The 18,547-nt window shown below is 40.9% G+C and overlaps 1 protein-coding gene across 1 annotated transcript in view; it reads right to left on the bottom strand.

The window, feature by feature from the left end:
* Nucleotides 1–18,547, bottom strand: part of PNPLA1 (patatin like phospholipase domain containing 1) — a 55,672-nt gene that overhangs the window by 21,395 nt on the left and 15,730 nt on the right. Inside the window, exons 2-5 of the mRNA XM_044675865.1 lie at nucleotides 17,493–17,725; nucleotides 12,922–12,987; nucleotides 6,610–6,819; nucleotides 4,740–4,800 (exon numbers count right to left, since the gene is read on the bottom strand). Of these exons, the coding sequence (XP_044531800.1) occupies nucleotides 4,740–4,800; nucleotides 6,610–6,819; nucleotides 12,922–12,987; nucleotides 17,493–17,725 (570 nt within the window). The remainder of the gene's footprint in view (nucleotides 1–4,739; nucleotides 4,801–6,609; nucleotides 6,820–12,921; nucleotides 12,988–17,492; nucleotides 17,726–18,547) is intronic.

The following is an 18,547-nucleotide window of genomic DNA, read 5'->3' as shown; positions in this document are numbered from 1 at the left end:
TCCCTCCCTCCCTCCTCTTTCTTTCTTTCTTTCTTTCTTTCTTTCTTTCTTTCTTTCTTTCTTTCTTTCTTTCTTTCTTTCTTCTTAACCTCTGTTTTAGTGTCAATTCTAAGACAAAAGAGCAGTGAGGGACACTTCCCAGCTGTGTGGCCCTGGGCAAGTCACTTGACCCCCATTGCCTACCCTTACCAATCTTCCACCTATAAGTCAATACACAGAAGTTAAGGGTTTAAAAATTAAAAAAAAATTATAAAAAAAAAAAGAGCAGTGAGGGCTAGGCAATCAGGGTTAAGTGATTTGCTCCTTGTCACAAAGCTAAGAAATGTCTGAGGCCAGATTTGAACCCAGGTTCTCCTGACTCCAGGCCTAGTACTCTGTCCATTGTGCCATGTAGCTGCCCCCTAACCCATGTCTTCTTGATTCCAAAGTTCCTCTATACCCAACTCTACTGGCTGACTCTCTCTGGGATTCACTGTTGGAGAGGAGATTCTCCTTTCAGATAAGCAGTTGGACTAAATGATAGCTAAGAGTTTTTCCATCTCTGAGACTCCATGAATTTTGAGTTTATTGTTCAATTAAGTTATTATTGTCAAATGAATCAAATGTTATTTATTGTTAAGTTCTTGGGTTTCACTATTTTTCTCAATTGCTCTTTCAAAGTCCTTAAGATGGCTCAGTTCTTTTTTCTTTCTAAAACTCTCACCTCCCATCTTAAAATCAATACTAAGTACTGGTTCCAAAGCAGAAAAGTGGCCACACATTTGGGATTAAGTGACTTGCCCAGGGTCACACAGCTAGGAAGTGTCTGAGGCCACATTTGAACCCAGGACCTCCCATCTCCAGACCTGGTTCTCTGTCCACTGAGCCACCCAGCTGCCCCAAGATGGTTCAATTCTTCAGCTGTTTCTACATCTCAGAACAGATATGTCTCCACCCGGTCTACATTCTACAAATTAAGGCAAGGAAGTAGGTCAATGTGCTTTGAAGAAAATTCTCAAAAATTGGTTAAAAATAAAGCAGAATAGGGCACTAGAACATTGAATGTGTATTTAAAGGACCTAGTTCAAATCCTGTCTCCTGTTTACAAACTGTGTGGCCTTTGGCAGCCACAGTTTTCTTCTATAAAATGAGTAAGTTGAACTAGAAGCTCACTGTAGAAACTTCTAATTCTAGATCCAATGGGATAAAGGAGAGTGGGTATTAATTCTATTCCCCCCAAATTCCAATTAACCTGCCATTGCTTGAGTATCTCAATTATTGAAGGCTGTGTGGGATATGGAAGGGGATGACCCATTGGTTATTCCTTTATCCCTGCATGAAATTCCGGTGGGAGATAGAGGTTTGGACCAGAATGTTTTTCTGGTTTTAAAATATGGACAGTCATTGGTTGACTCAGGCAATATGGTGAAGCGGAAAGAGCTCTAAACACGGTATCCAGAAGACTCAAATTCAAGTCTACATTTCTAATTATGTAACCCTGGGTAAGTCACCTAACCTCTTTGGGGTTCGGTTTCCTCCTTTGTAGAATCGGGGCTGGTCCTGGATTCAGTGACCTCAGAGGTCCCTTCCAGCTCAAAATCTATCATCTTATGACTAGAGAACTGACTGTGGAATATCTATGGGACTGTGTAGTGGGCAAACCATGAAGTTAAAGCTATATCCAGTGCTAATGTCATGAAAAGGAAAGAACGCCTCCAAGAAGGGACATATAAGTCTTCAGGATATCAGGATATGGGATGCTCCTTTTGACAAAGAGATCTCACTCATGGAGGCCGAGGGTGGAGAAGGTGGATGAATTGGCAACAGGAAGAAGTACCTGCCCAAGGTCTCTTTAGAAGGGAGGATCAGAATAAAGGAGAAAAAAATATGTCCTTCTAAATTTCTAAATATAGGGCTGGACTGAAGAGTTGATGATGCTACTTTGGGGCTGGGCCATTTCCAGTGTTTGACTCCTCAGTCATACCAGCTCTCAGACATGAATTATCTGTGGGTGTGAGGCTTTGGGTTGCACCATTTCCATTCCTTTGGTCAGAGGCAGGAATGGATCTAGAACACATTACGAGGACACAAATGGCAATTTATCCATCGATGGCCAACTATCTCTTAGTCACAATGGCTAGAACCTGAGAAATACGGATACTCGCCCCAGCCTTGGGAGACTGGGAGGGATCAAGTTTAGCCTGCTCAGTGTAAAAGATCATCTAAGTAAGCAACTCAGTTTATATTCAGTTTTTATATTTCTATATAGCTGTAAATTCTCTGTATGTAACCCTATTAAATAACCATTATTTACTGATAAACCATAAGGAATACTAATTATTAATTGATTAAAGAACTATATATGAGAATCCATAATCAATAACCATATTAAAAGAAAACCTTTAGAAATGCTTTTGCAAAATATGTTTGCTAAGGAGAGCTGGCACACATCTTTAGCGTCTTGGAACATATCTAGACTTCTTAAGGCAGTAGTATCTCTTTTGGCTCTGAAACTAGGGAATAACCTTGGCTGTGACTATATTGAAACAGAGGGATTAAATCATTCCTCCCTTCATAAGAAGATAAGGAAACAACCTGACGCTCTGGGGAAAAAAAGAAACTTTATAAACGGGAAACTGGTTTTCTCCTTCTGAAGAAACATTCACCTGACCCTTCCTCTCCCCCTTTGGGGGAAGTTTGTGTAATCTAATGTTATGGGAGCAAACTGGCAAAGCATTAGGTGCGTCTTTGACCCTGACACTATGATGAATGAATTTAACAAAAAGGGTCAGTTTGGGCTCAGAGGATTGTTTTCCCAGTATTTTATTTATTTAATGTCCAGAGAAGTACAGGATGTCACAGTTGAAGGAGGCCTCTGCAGAGAACTCACCAATACAACACAGAGGCCATTATGGTCTAGGGCAGTGATAGTGAACCTTTTAGAGGCGGAGTGCCCAAACTGCATCCTCATGCTGCATGTGAGTTGTCCCCTTACACCCAGACAGGGGAGGGAAGAAGCATTCCCATTGGGCTGCTAGGCAAAGGGGTGGATGAAATGAGAAATGTCCTCAGGCATGCATGGAGAGGAGGAAGGGAACAACCCTCTCCAGCAGACATGCCATAGGTTCACCAACACAAATCTCAAATTTTTTTTATCTCAAGATCCCTTTACACTCTGTCTTTTTTTTAGCCCTTACTTTTTGTCTTAGAATCACACTGTGTATTGGTTCCAAGGCAGAAGAGCATAAAGGTTAGGCAATGGGAATTAAACGACTTGCCCAAGGTCACATAGCTAGAAAGTATCTGAAACCAGATCTGAACCCAGGATTTCCCTTCTCCTGGCCTGACTTTCTAACTCCTAAGTCACTAACTGTCCCCAAATTTCCTTTTATCAGCAACATTAGATGGAGAGATCAGTTTTCTGTCCTTGGGGGTTTTTGGCTGTGATGTTACACAAATCACTCATGTTGAGCTTTTGATCCACTAAAACATATAGGTCCCTTTCCCTTTTGAAAATGCAGGAACCAAAGCCTGGAAAAGGGAAATCACTTACTCAGGGTTACTGAAGAAGGAAATGTTGGTAGCCTAGACTGTAATTCAAGCATTCTGCTGAAAACACTGATTTCTCTCTAAGGTCACAGCAATCTAATGGAGGAAAGGTTTAGGAAAGAGATGAAGAGTTTTATTTTGGAACATATTGGATATACTAGATAGGGCAGCTAAGTGACTCAGTGGATAGAGAGCCAGATCTGGAATCAGGAAGACCTGATTCTGACCTCAGATACTTCCTACCTGTTTGATCCTGGGCAAGTCACTTTACTCCATTTGCCCAGTCCTTGCCCTTCTGTCTTAGAGTTGTTTCTAAAACAGAAAATAAAGGCTAGGGGCAGCTGGGTAGCTCAGTGGATTGAGAGCCAGGCCTAGAGACAGGAGGTCCTAGGTTCAAATCTGGCCTCAGACACTTCCCAGTTGTGTGACCCTGGGCAAGTCACTTGACCCCCATTGCCCACCCTTACCATTCTTCCACCTATGAGCCAATACACAGAAGTTCAGGGTTTAAAAAAAAAAAGAAGCAGAAAATAAAGGCTAAAAAACAAAACATGTCTACTGGGCATCCAATCCAGATATCTGAAAGTCAGTTGGAGATTACTGAGACTGGAAGTCAGCAGAGACTGGGGCAGAAAAGGCAGATTTGAGAATCATCAACACAAGATGTCAGAGGAAGGATTTGGACTCAGGCCCACCAAATTCAGGGTTAGTGTTCTCTTTTTTTGGTTCCTCAGAGTGACCATCAGTTCACAAGAATGCTTTGTTAACCAGAACACTGTGAATATAGAAAAATAAGAGTTTAAATGCCCTTGGGGTTTTGGAGAAGAGTCTGTTCAACTGTTCCAAGTTGTTGTTTTCCAGGGACTCCTTAGAGTAATGGATCCCCAATCACTGGAGGTGTTCAAATGGAAGCTATCTGGCCAAAGGGAAAAGGTCACTAGGTGACACAGTGATTAGAGCGTTAGACCTGAAATCAGGAAGACCTGAGCTCTAATTCAGTCTGACACTTCCTATGAGACCCTGGGCAAGACATTTAATCTCTCTATCTTGGTTTCCTCATCTTATAAAATGGGGATAATAGTAGAGCCTACTTCCCAAGGTTGTTGTGAGGATAAAATGAAATAATATTGTAAAATACTTTACAAACCTTAAAGTGATATGTAAATGCTAGTTATCATTATTACCACCCCTTCCCTACCCAGAATACTCACTTAGCCTCTTCAAGTATAAGACTGTGTCCTGATATCCCCGGTAATAATATTCATGCAAGGCCTGAGGAGAAAAGCACCATGAAAATCTATTGTTTCTTTAGCCACTGAAATAGTGGTGAGGGCCATGGGGAGAACCAGGACTTACTTCCCCTTTCAACACTATGAAAGGATTAAAAATTTGTCCTCAACTAGATCAGCAAAAAGTAAGCTCCTTGAAGGCAAGGAGTATTTCATTTGTGTCTTTAAAACCCCAGTGCCTAGCACAGTACCTGGCATATAGTAAGTGCCTAATAAATTCTCATTGAATTTCATTGAACCATCAATACTACAGCCTTTTTTCTTCTATCACAGTGATGGTGAACCTTTTAGAGACCACATGCCATGCCCCACTCCCCACCAAGTGCTGGGCACTCCCTGTCCCCTGCCTTACCCCACACAGGGGAGGGAGGAAGCACTACCATTGGGATGCTGGGCAGAGGGACAGGTGATGTAAAAAAATGTCATCAGACACAGTGGAGAGAGGGAGGGGAGTATCTCCATCTAAGTCCCTTTTACCTTTCTAGTAACAAACTCTGAAGGTGGGGGGTAGGCGAGGTGGGGCAACCACATGCCCACAGAGAGGGCTCTGCATGCTTATGTGAAAATCTAGCCCTGTGCACTATCTCCCTACAAAGTGTTTTCTAGACTGAGTCCTATAAATCTTATAGGACCTGGCAGAGAATTCACACCGAAAGAATTAAACACAAGACTGTTTAGCAGTTATTTGCATGACAACTACAGAAAGTCCTCAAATCCCCCAATTTCCATATTTGTTTCTTACATTATAAGATTGATAATGTCAAAGGACATTAGAGATTATTTATTTTTCATTTTATAGAGGAGCAAACTGAGGTCTAGAGAAGTTAAGTGACTTACCTAAAGATGTACTGGAGAGAGAGCTATTTTGTTTGAGAGCACACTGGGTGGATCTGAGTTTAAAACCCTTGACAGGGCAGCTAGGTGGCTCACTAGTGTATAATTAGAATTTTGTTCCCCAGAACTCTCTTTCCCAGCTTCCCATGTTCTTTCTCATATTACATGCTAATGTAGGGAAGATATAAGTTTTGTGTAGTTCGGCCCTCACTCTCTTCTCCCAGAAATGTGGCTGTGAAGGTGGGGTGAGGTGAGAGGCAGAAGAATTTACTTAGGTGTTTTTTACTCAGGTTTTACTTTTGTTCTTTTTATTTCTTCTGCTTCAAGTAATTATTAATAAACTTTATAAAATATAATACATGGAGTTACTGGATACTAATTTAAATCTTACACTAGGTAGAGATCCAGGCCTGGAGATGGGAGGTCCTGTGTTAAAATCTGGCTTCAGATACTTCCTAGTTGTGTGACCCTGGGTTAGTCACTTAACCCCAATTGTTTAGCCCTCACCAATCTTCTGTATTGAAACTGATACTGAGGATCTATTCTTTTTTTTTTTTTTTTTAAACTCCTACCTTCCATCTTAGAAGGCAGAAAAGTGCTAAGGGTTAGACAATAGGAGTTAAGTGACTGACCCAGGGCCACATAGCTAGGAAGTATCTGAGGTCAGATTTGAAACCGGGACCTCCCATCTCTAGGCCTGGCTCTCAATCCATTAAGCCACCTAGCTGCCTCTGCTGAGTATCTGTTCTAAGACAGAAGGTACAGGTTTTTAAAAATCCTTTGCCTTGTTATCTTGGGCAGGTCACTTCTATTCTTGGGCCCTCAGTTTGCTCATCTCTAATGGGAAGAGAGAGGGTAGCCTAGATAAGATGTATACTAAATCACTATGATCCTGAGCAGCCCTACTTCCTTTTCAAAAGAGGAGTTACAGGATTCTACAGAATCTCTTACCACTTACCATCAGGTCTGGGGGAAAGAGGGCATGGGTCATACGGGCAATATTTTCCAAGGAGAACTGGAAGCCACAGTTGAATAAATGGAAGTCATGGAAGATAGCTGGGCAGTCCCTGGGGCAAATGTCTTGCTGGCCACTGAAAGCTGAGATGGTAATTGAGTCTGTCCAGTAGGAGCACGGCTGCATTCCAGTGAATCCTCCATCAATATACCTCTGTTTTTAGAAGTAGGAAGAAGAGAGAACAAGAATATTGGGAGTGGGAGGGGTTACTGATTTTTTTTTTGGTTATTGAGAATGCAAAGGACAATCTTTGGAAATAACATACCTATGTTAATATGCAGGGAAGTTTTTTTTTATTGAAGATGTTAGAATCCTAAGATATTAGCATTACATAGGATCTTAGGGACCATCTACATCAAGGTTTTCCAACCAGCATTAGTTTTTGGTTCTCAAAATTATCACTGCCAAAGGTCTCTAATTTTTTTTAAACCTTTACCTTCCATCTTATAATCAATACTGTGTATTGGTTCCAAGGTAAGGGCTAGGCAATGGGGATCAAGTGACTTGCCCAGGGTCACACAGCTAGGAAGTACCTGGGACCAGATTTGAACCCAGGACCTCTCATCTCTGGGCCTGGCTCTCAGTCCACTGAGCCACCTAGCTGCCCTCAAAAGGTCCTTAATTCTTTTTTGATTTTTTTTAAACCCTTGTACTTCGGTGTATTGTCTCATAGGTGGAAGATTGGTAAAGGTGGGCAATGGGGGTCAAGTGACTTGCCCAGGGTCACACAGCTAGGAAGTGCCTGTGACCAGATTTGAACCCAGGACCTCTCATCTCTGGGCCTGGCTCTCAGTCCACTGAGCCACCTAGCTGCCCTCAAAAGGTCCTTAATTCTTAAAGCCTATAACTTAGAAAGCTGACTCTTCTTTCTCTTCCTTTGTCCCACCTACATCTTACTCCTTCCTTCTACTCCAAGATCCTTCCCTCTCATTAGCCTACCTATTTGGCAGGTAGAACTCTTCATGATCTGGCTCCAGCTTTCTCTCCTGGCTGATTTCACATTATCCTTATGCAATCTCATTCAACCTTTCAACCAAAAATGGCCTCTTTCTGTGTCCTGTACATGACACACCCCATTTCTCCCCTCTTTGCTCTTTCACAGGGTCTTAACTATTCCTAAAATGTGTTCTCCCTCCTCACTCTTTGCTTTGAGGAACTCCTAGCTCCTTTCCAAGTTCAACTCAAGTATATTCCCTCACCTTCTGAAAGGGGTGTTTCCTCATCCCCCAGTTGTTAATACTGCCCCTGCCAATCACTTTGTATTTATTTTGTATATGTTCTATATCTATTTATCTAGGAACATGTTCTTTCCTCTCCCAGTAGTATATAAATTATTTGAATGCAGAACTGTTTCATTTTTGTATCTACCATTTCTACTTTGTATTCATAGTACAAGAAACACAGTAGATACTTAATAAATGTTTCTAGGTTGGTTGGTTCCTAGTCCCCATTTCCTCTGTTGAGAACAATCCTAGAGAATTTATTATTGGGGCAGCTAGGTAGCTCAGTGGATAAAGAGCTGGGTCTGGAATCAGGAGTACCTAGGTTCAGATCTGGCCTCAGACACTTCCTAGCTGTGTAACCCTGGCAAATCACTTCACCCCAATTGCCTAGCCTTTTTCCCTCTTCAGCAATTCTAGAACAGAAAGTAAGGATTTAAACAAAAAAAAAAGGATTTATTATCAACATAATAATATTATCATTATCATAGTTTTAAGAGAACATTGTGGGGTAGCTAGGTAGCACAGTGGATATAGTACCAGGAGTCAGAAGAACCTGGGTTGAAATCTGGCTTCAGACCCCTTTTAGCTGTGTGACCCTGGGCAAGTCACTTAACCCCAGTTGCCAAACTTTTGCTGTACTTCTATCTTGGAACTGATATTGGGCAGATAGTAAAGGGATGGAGGAAAGGAGAAAGGGAGGGAGAGAGGGAAAGAGAAAATTGTTCTCTTCATTTGCAAAAAAAGTGATCATTGAGGTAATTGAGTCTACCCCCCCCCCCTCATTTGATGAGTGAATTCAGACTTAGATAAAGACAATGACTTGACAAAGGTCAATGGGTGAATTTAGTGACAAGAGTCAGGACAGAATCCAAGTCTTCTGATTCCTAACTCACTGATCTTTTCACTAGGACTTGGGTAGCCAATGCATGACCAGTCAGACCATGGATGTTGCCTAGAGTTTGGGGAGCAGTGCTAGAATTTTAACTGGCTCCCTTGAGGCAATGACTAAATTTTCAGTGTGAGCACTCACACCTTGGGAATTGGTAAATGACACATATTAGAGTTTGATTTATTATTTCATTGATTGACTTAGGAAAGTGATGGAAAAAATGTTAATAGGGGGACAGCTGGGTAGCTCAGTGGATTGAGAGCCAGGCCTAGAGATGGGAGGTCCTAGGTTCAAATCTGGCCTCAGACACTTCCCAGCTGTGTGACTCTGGGCAAGTCACTTGACCCCCATTGCCTAGCCCTTACCACTCTTCTGCCTTGGAGCCAACACACAGTATTAACTCCACGACGGAAGGTAAGGGTCTAAAAAAAAAAAAGAAAAAGAAAAGAAAAAATGTTAATAGGGCAGATGAAATAAAAAGTGTGTTGGGTGTGTGCTTTTTTTTTTTTTTTTGAGTGGTTGTTTAACATTTAACAGCATATACTTCTGGATATAGGACTGATACTGAAACACACATCAGATATTTTCCAGACAACGTGTACATTTTTTTAAGGTTACTTCTTTGGCCAAAGCCATTGTCTCCAGAAGGCCACTGTGAAAATGGGAGGAAGAAACAAATGAAGCCATTATTATCTGTTAACATGCCAGTTGAATTATGTTTGTGGACCTGAAGAGGGGTGAGTGAGGGATGGGGGACATTCTAAGGCCAGAAAACACAACAAAATAAACCACTTCTCTCTGAAAATCTTCTCAACTTCAGCCTCATTGACAGAGCCATAAAGAACATTCTTCAATTTATTTTTAAATAATCCTTAATTTATTAGTAACAACACCAAGACAAAAGGGCAAGGACTAGGCAATTGGGGTTAAGTGACTTGCCCAGAGTCACATAGCTAGGAAGTATCTGAGACCAGAGTTGAACCCAGATCCTCCTTCTGTAGGCTTGGTGCTCAATCTACTGAGCCACCCAGCTGCCAAAAACATTCACCACTTTGAATAAAGACCTTCTCTAATTAGGGTATCCCTAAGCCACCTGAGAGTCCTCCACTGATCTCTTTATTTCCCAAAGGATTCTTGATCCTCTCATCTGAACATGTGACTAAGGCTTTCATTTTTAATTGGGAGTTTAGGATCCGAGTTGTTGGGAGTCTATAATGTGGAATCAGGGTTCCAGTCTGCTCTTAAGTGTTTTGCTTTCAGACAGCTTGACATCACTGCAGTGGGTAGCAGGTAGTCTATCCTGCTATCCTGAAGGAAGGACAGGGGAGAAATCTTCTTTTCCTATGGAGGAACATTTCTGTCTCTGGGTAGAACAATAGCAAGCTCCTGCCAGTGTGAATTGTAACAGATTTCCCTGGCACTGTTGCCAGAATAATCTGTTCTGCCCCACTTCCAACTCTCTACCCACTCAAGGTCTGACCTTCACCTTCTCTGTCCATCCATCGACACATCCTTTTAAAAAAACACAGGGGGCAGCTGGGTTGCTCAGTGGTTTGAGAGCCAGGCCTAGAGATGGGAGGTCCTAGGTTCAAATCTGACCTCAGACACTTCCTAGTTGTATGACCCTGGGCAAGTCAGTTAATCCCCATTGCCTAGCCCTCACCACTCTTCTGCCTTGGAGCCAATATGCAGTATTGACTCCAAGACAGAAGGTAAGGGTTTAAAAAAAAAAATAAAAAAACAAAACACAAAACCCTTACTTTCTGTTTCACATTCCATACTGTGTATTGGTTCCAAGGCAGAAGAGCCTTAAGGGCTAGGCAATGGGGATCAAGTGACTTGGCCAGGGTCACACGGCAAGGAAGTGTCTGAAGCCAGATTTACACTCAGAAAGATGAGAATTCTTGACTCCAGGCCCAACACTTTATCCACTGGGTCAGCTAGCTGCTTTTCCTGTCCCATAGGAATCTATGTAGGGCAATGTTAAAAAGAAAAAGGTGGATATAGTTATATCTCTCTATCTAGGATCTTCAGAGAATGGATGATATATATGGACTCCAGAGATAGTATGGATGGAGGAGTGATCTTATGCCCAGGCCTAAGCTGGCTATAGTTGGTGAGGGAGAAAGCACACTCTCCTCTCACAGTTGTTGTTGGTATAATCTATGTCTCTCCTCCGTGACAGGCTTGGTTGACTAAGCTGTCAGTTATCCCCTTTCTAACAGTTTGCCCAGGCAGGGAACCCCTGAGAGGTTGTGTGGATGGTTAACCTCTCTAGGTCCCAATCTGAGGTTGGATTAGTTGTTGGTAAGGGCTATTGATAGGCTAGTGGAAACAGTATAATCTGGCTGCGTATTGATCTCCCCTTCCCAAGGGCTTTGGTATAATAACCACTCAGGAAAGGGACTTGTTGGTAAACTCTATATTGAATCTATTGATGAGGTAAGGAAACAAGGTAACAGGATTGAGGATTTAGGAACCCTATGGCTAATTAATTCATCTAATGATATAAGTTGTTGATCAAGGTCTGGAGATGGCTAGGCTTGGTAGAAGCTGGAGGTTCTTCACCCTCTCACTAACTCTGACCTGACTTGGCCACATCCAAGCCAGAGATTAGGGAAGGCTATTTGATGATGTTGATAGATGAATCAGTAAACTCTCATAGCTCTAATAACAATGATGTTGCTTGATCACTAGCTCTCTCAGTAGGACACCAGGTCACAGGTTTCAAGCCTACCCTTTCACCCTTCACCTCCCACCTTCCCAAGTCCCTGCTCCCATCTGAGCTCCCTTGTGTTGTCACTTGGGGGTATTTATAGGGCTGGGGCCAACTGCTTTTTGCCCTTGGCTCACGGCACCTGGGGCATTCTGAGGTTCTCAACTTCCAGTCCTGTCATTCAAAGTGGCATCCATCTTGTCCCAGATAATGATTTTAACAACAATCACATGAGCCAATACGTCAAGCTCTTTATTGACCTTAAAGCTAGTTATTGTTATTGTTATTATTATGAATTAATAATGTAGTGGCCTCCTTCCCATCTCCCTTCCAACTCATCCTTCACATGCATACTACTGCTTTATGCATAGGTCTGATTGTTTGATTCCTCATGCTCTGAATTGCCTACTAAATTTCTTAATGAGGCATTCAAGGCCCTTCACAATCCTAGGCCACGTTACATTATCAGATCTCTCACTCTATTCCCCTTTATGCTCCCACCACAAACTACTCTCTCCCTCATACCCTACATTTTCCCATCTCCATGAGCCTGTTCATGGAGTTTCTTGTGCATGAAATGTCCTCCTGCCATCCCAAATCAATTAAATTCTTAACCATCTTTTAAAAAACCCAACTCAAATGTTCCCTCCTCCATGAATCCCTCCCTGTCTAACTCAGTTTATTGCGAACATTCTCCCCTCAGACCTCACCTGGTATGTTTTTGGAACTTCTCTTAGACACTTATCATGTATTTGTTTGTAGTATGGTTATTCGAAAAGGAAAAGGCATGTATTATGTACCTACTGTGTGCCAGGCACTGTGCTAAGCATTTTGTAACTATCATCTCATTTGATTCTCACAACAATCCCGAGAAATAGGTCCTATTAATATCTCCATTTTATATTTGAGGAAATGGAGGCAGACTAATGTTAAAATGACTTGGCCAGGGTCACATAGAGTGTGTCTAAGACTGGATTTGAATTCAGATCTTCCCAAATTCAGACCTAGGGCTCTGCCTACTATGCCACCAGCTGCCATTTTTTGTCCATCATATCTCCCTACTATAATATAATGCTTCATGAATGCAAGGACTATGTCTTAAGCAAACTGTATATCTCATGGTTTGTAGAGAGAGTCCTGGATTTTGATCCAAGAAAACTTGGATTCAATTCAATTTCTTATGCATACTACCTGCATACCATGGGTGAATCCCTTGCCATCTTTTGGCCTTTCTTTATCTGGAAAATGAGGAGGTGAGACTAAATAATCTCTTAGAGTCTCACTTACCCTAAATGGGTCATCCTATGATGTCATCTAGAGACTAGCACAGTGCTCTGAACACAGTAGGGATCAAATAAGTGCTTATTGAAAACACTGATTTCCCTTCTCCTCAAGTTTTCCCTGGGGGGTAAGGCTGGAGTACTCACCTCTCCCCGGTAAGTTGGTGGAATGAGGCCACAGTAAACAGGAATAAAGCAGCTGCAGTAGAGTGCCTGTGGAGAGGCCCAGGGGGCAATGGAAAGATATATATATGGTGGGTATAAGTGGGCTGATGCCTATTTCCAATTATGATGTGCATTTAAGCAATATAAAAGCCAGAATTAAGAGCTGAAAAGGACTTTAGAGATCATCTAGCCCTCCCTCGTATTTTATAGATTAATCAAGAATCAGAAAGGGAGATGGACAGCTCAAAGAGAAAGGAAAAAGAATAACAGATGAATGACATGAATGTTGCACTGATCTCAGTAAATATGAAAATAACCAGAAGGGCAAAGAATTGGAAGCTGAGGGAATGTGTTGGGGAATGGCTGAACAAGTTGTGATATAAATTTTGTGATGAAATACTATTGTGCCATAAGAAATGATGAGCAAAATAGTTTTAGAAAATTTGAGAAAACTTATAAGAACTGATGCGAAGTGAAATGAGAAAAACCAGGAAAACACTGAACACAGTGAAAGCAATATTGTACAATGATTGGTAATTAATTCTCAGCTATTCTCAGCAATACAAAACAATTCCAAAGGACCTATGATGAAAAATTCAGTCCATCTGTGGCAAAAGAACTGATTGTGTGTGAATGCAGATTAAAGCATACTTTTTAAACTTTCTTTATTATTCTTAGGCTTTGGAGGGGGTTTGTTTGTTTTTTTGTTTATGTTTCTTTTTGCAACATAGCTAATATAGAAATGTTTTCTATGACTACACATGTATAATCTACATCAAATTGCTTCTCAAGGAGGGGAGGAGAGAGGGAGGGAAAGAATTTGGAAATTAAAATTTTTTCCAATATACACATATTTTTTTGTTTAGATATAATTGAGAAAAAATAAACAAAATTAAAGAGTAGGAGATAAAAGGTAAAATAACCAGAAGAAGACCTCCAACTGGCTGGCTGGAGCTTCTGTGGGGGATTTAAAGGAAAGGCATGGGCAAGAATATCACCAGAGAAGGAGGGAATGCGTCATCAAGAACATGACTCCCTTGAAGTCCCTGGAGTTATTATTCTGGAGGGAAGAGGATGGGAAGGAGATGAAAAGGAGGCCATCAGCAATCCAAAGACCTCTTTGCTCCATCCAATCCTTCCTGTTGGATTTTCTTTTGATCATATCAACCTCCTGCTCATAAACTTTCCTACAGGAAACTCCTCAACCTGGCATATAGAGTCCTCTGAGTAGTCCTCACAGTAGCCAGGTACTCTATAAATACTTGTTATTTGATGGTTAAACCAGTTGCTCAATAAATACCTATCATTTTGGTTTTCTGTTTTTTATGGAGAAAGGGGAGCAGAACAGGGAGAGGCTAGTGATGGCCATCACACACTCATCCCTTCCCCCATGACTCCTGTTCACCTCCTTTCTATTATTTTATAATAGTGTGAATGGTATCTGGATAGTGTAATCATGCCTGTGGAAGCTGGGTGGGGGTAGGGGATAAGTAGTAGGAGGAGAGAAGCCATTTTCCTTTCATTAAAAAAATTAAAAACAAAACAAAACTGAAGGGCAGCTGGGTGGCTCAGTAGATTGAGAGCCAGGCCTAGAGATTGGAGGTCCTGTGTTCAAATCAGACCTCAGAAATTTCCTAGCTCTGTGACCTGAGGCAAGTGACTTAATCCCCCATTGCCTAGCCTTCTTCTTCTGCCTTGGATCTAATATATAGTACTGATTCTAAGACAGAGGTATGGGTTAAAAAAATTGTGAAGGATTGATATAGTTTGTTGTTCCTCTGCCTGTTTGCAATAATTGTTCTATCTGTCTGAGTGAGAACTGAGCACAAGGATACTTTTTGGGGAGGACCAGTCTTGTGATTTCATTGGTGTGGGACACTGACTGATATAGAAACTGCCTCTACTTCTACAGAGGGTCAACTAATAGTAATATATTCCTGGGGCACAAAAAGGTGAAAAGGTTTAACCATAGGAGCAGTGAGGTAGTATAGTGGATATATGGATATAGCACTGGTCCTGAGTTCAAATATGACCTCAGATACTTCCTAGCTCTGTGACCCTGGGCAAGTCACTTAACCCTGATCACCTAGTCCTTACCCTTTGGTCTTAGAATAGATACTAAGACAGAAGATAAGGATTTAAAAGAAAAAATTTAACCAGGATCATAGAAACAATGTCAGAAACAGGAATTCAATTTTAGGTCTTTCTGATACCGAGATATGCCCTCTACCTACTACTGCATGACATCTCCTGCAAAGTGCAACCTATTGCAGTAATAATTCAGTCTCATTAACAAATGTCACTGGGAGAGAGGAAAGGGACTGTTTCTTAAGGGGAGCTACTCCATAGCCAAGGTTGAGATAGCAGTACCAGATAGCTCTTTCCATACCTCATAATATGAAAAAATAAAGAGAATAAAGAAAGAAAAGAAAAAAGAAAATAAAGAGAAATTATAGAATTTGTAGAAATTGGCCATGTAAAGTAATATGAGAGGAGGAAGAGAAATTCCTTACCCCAAAAGGATCAAGGAAAGAAGGAAAGGATCTATATGTACAAAAACATATATAGTAACTCTTCTTGTAGTGGTAAAGAATTGGAAATTAAGGGAGTGCCCATCAATTGGGGGGAATTAAATAATAAATGTTTATAATAAAATAATATAATCTTATATTAAATATATGATATGTTATGATATGTATGTAACAAATACAATTTTATAATAAAATAAATAAATGAACAATATGTGAATATCATGGAATACTATTAAAGGGATGGCTTAAGAGAAACCTGGGGGGCAGCTGGGTAGCTCAGTGGATTGAGAGCCAGGCCTAGAGACGGGAGGTCCTAGGTTCAAATCCGGCCTCAGACACTTCCCAGCTGTGTGACCCTGGCCAAGTCACTTGACCCCCAATGCCTACCCTTACCACTCTTCCACCTATAAGTCAATACACAGAAGTTAAGGGTTAAAAAAAAAAAAAAAAGAGAAACCTGGGAAGACATCTATAAACTGATACAGAGTTGTAATAGTTAAAATTAAATTATGAGGTTGCTAGTAGTTTTAGGAGCTTTATTACATCAAAGTAGTGATAGTAAAGAGAGGGAAATGTAGGAAAGAGGTAAAGAAGTGCTTAGCTAAATACTCTAGTTGCCATTTGATGGACTGAAGCTCACCACAGAGAGTGATTACTTCAGGTTCCAAGTTTCAGCCAGAAGAGTGCAAGAGAACAAGCAGTGCGTTGGTCTCACCTTATAAGCAATTTTCTACACCTACTAGCTCTTTCATGTCACATCTCAGGAACCAATCATAGTTCCTTAATTTGCCTGGCACTGCCTGGGGGCCAGTGCTTGTGGGATCAGTTTCCTGTCTCATTGGTTTCAACTTCCTTTCTCTGTACTTGCATATCTCAGTGGTAAAGGACCTCCAGATCACTGATTGATGATGTCAAATAAAGCGATACAATGGAGAGGGAAATTCCCTTCCCACAGAGTGAAGGAGCAAAATCAAAACAACTTATTCAATAACAAACAACAATGTTTTTAAAAAACCTGTAGAAAACTTCAAGAACTCTGCTCAATGCAGTGCAATGACCAGTTATGATTTCAGAGATCCAATGCTGAACAATGCTACCTAACTTCTGAGAAAGAGATAATAAATTTAAGATAGAAAATGAAACACATCTGGATATGGACAATTTGGGAATTTGTTTTACTTATTGTGTTTATTTGTTACAGTGGTTTGGTTTTTCTTTTCTTTTTTTCCAGTGGGGGAGGGGGAATTAAAGAGAAAATAACTGCTTTTTAATTAAATGTGTAAAATTAGGGGCAGGTAGGTGGCTCAGTGGAGAGAAAACCAGGCTTGGAGATAAGAAGTCTTGGGTTCAAATCTTGCCTAAGACACTTCCTGTGTGACCCTGAGCAAGTCACTTAACCCCCATTGCCTAGCCCTTACCACTGTTCTGCTTTAGAATCAATGCACAATATTTATTCTAAGCTAAAAGATAATGGTTTAAAAAAAGAATATTGATTCTAAGGCAAAAAGTAAGCGTTTAACGATTCTAAGACAGAAGAGCACTAAGGGCTAGGCAATAAGGGTTAAATGACTTGCCCAGAGGGACATACAGCTAGGAAGTAACTGAGGTCAAATTTGAACCCGAGACTTCCTATCTGCAGGCCTGGCTCTGTATCTCCTAACTCACTTAGCTGCCCCCATAGTATTGATTCTAAGGGAAAGTAAAGTGTGTTGTTGTTGTTGTTGTTGTTGTTTTTAATGTAAAATAAAATGTAAAAAAAAAAAGAATTATTTCTTGAATTCTTTAGCTGATTTCTGCTTTTTATATATTTAGAGACTCCTTAAGTATTTATTTAAAGGGTTTTCTTTTTCATTTTTTTTTCCAGTGGGGGGAACTGGGATGTCAGGAAAATAAATGCTTATTAAAAGAAAGAAAAGAAGAAAAGAAAAACATCAGTCAGGAAACCTCCTCTTTTTCTTTTCTGGGTCGAGTCTGATAAAAAGCCCACCTTCCAGTTTAATCCCAGGTATATGGCATCTGTACCTCAATGAGCTCTTCCTTAGAAGTATATTCATTCACCACCACGTTCTCTCCATCTTCCACCCGTGTGAGGGCCACATGGAGCTTTCCTGTCGCCATCTTGTAGGAATCCTCAGGCAAGATTCGATACAGAAACTGTTTCATCATCTGGACCATCTTGCAGGAAGGGGAAAATGGTCCCAGAAAGGATTTCCTGACCTCAGCCACACCAACATTTAAGACTTTGAGATATTCATCTAAGTAGAAACAGAGGAAGGGTGATCAGAATCACAGTCCCTGAAGATAGAGAGTGTCTTGAAGTAATTTCTGGATTTTGCTGGGCTATGTACTGTCTGGGCATTTCTTCAGAATTGTCATCTATTACCAGCAAGAGAAGGACAAGGATGAAGGAGGAGGAGAACAAAATTGTAAAGTCCTCTCCGTCACTTTCAAAGTTAACCAATTAATCAACAAAGTTAGGTAGCCCAGAGGATAGAGTCCCAAGCCTGGAAGTAAGGAAGACTTGAATTCAAATTCAGCCTCAGACACTTACTAACCTTAGCCAAGTTACTTAACTCTGTTGGCCTCAGTTTCCTCATCTATAGAATGAGCTAGAGAAGAAAATGGCAAACCATTTCAGTATCTCTGCCAAGAAAACTTCAAATAGAGTCATGAAGAGCTGAATGAGACTGAAACAAATGAACAACTTTCCAGCTGTGTGACCCTGGGCAAGTCACTTAACTCTGATTGCCTTGCCCTTGCTCCTGTGTGTTAGAACTGATAGTAAATATTTAGATATTAAATACTTAGAACTGATACTAAAGAAGAATTGAATTAAAAAAAAATGAAACTGGGGGCAGCTGGGTGGCTCAGAAGATTAAGAGCCAGGTCTAGAGATGGGAGGTCCTAGATTCAAATCTGACCTCAGACACTTCCTAGCTGTGTGACCCTGGGCAAGTCACTTGACCCCTATTGCCTAGCCCTTACCACTGGAACCAATACACAGTATATATTATATATTAATGTATATATATAACATATATATATGTATATATATCCTTGCCTTCTTTCTTATATAG

This window comes from Gracilinanus agilis, chromosome 4 (genome assembly GCF_016433145.1).
Source record: "Gracilinanus agilis isolate LMUSP501 chromosome 4, AgileGrace, whole genome shotgun sequence".
Classification (NCBI taxonomy): domain Eukaryota; kingdom Metazoa; phylum Chordata; class Mammalia; order Didelphimorphia; family Didelphidae; genus Gracilinanus; species Gracilinanus agilis.
This window is presented reverse-complemented; position numbering and strand designations above follow the sequence as displayed.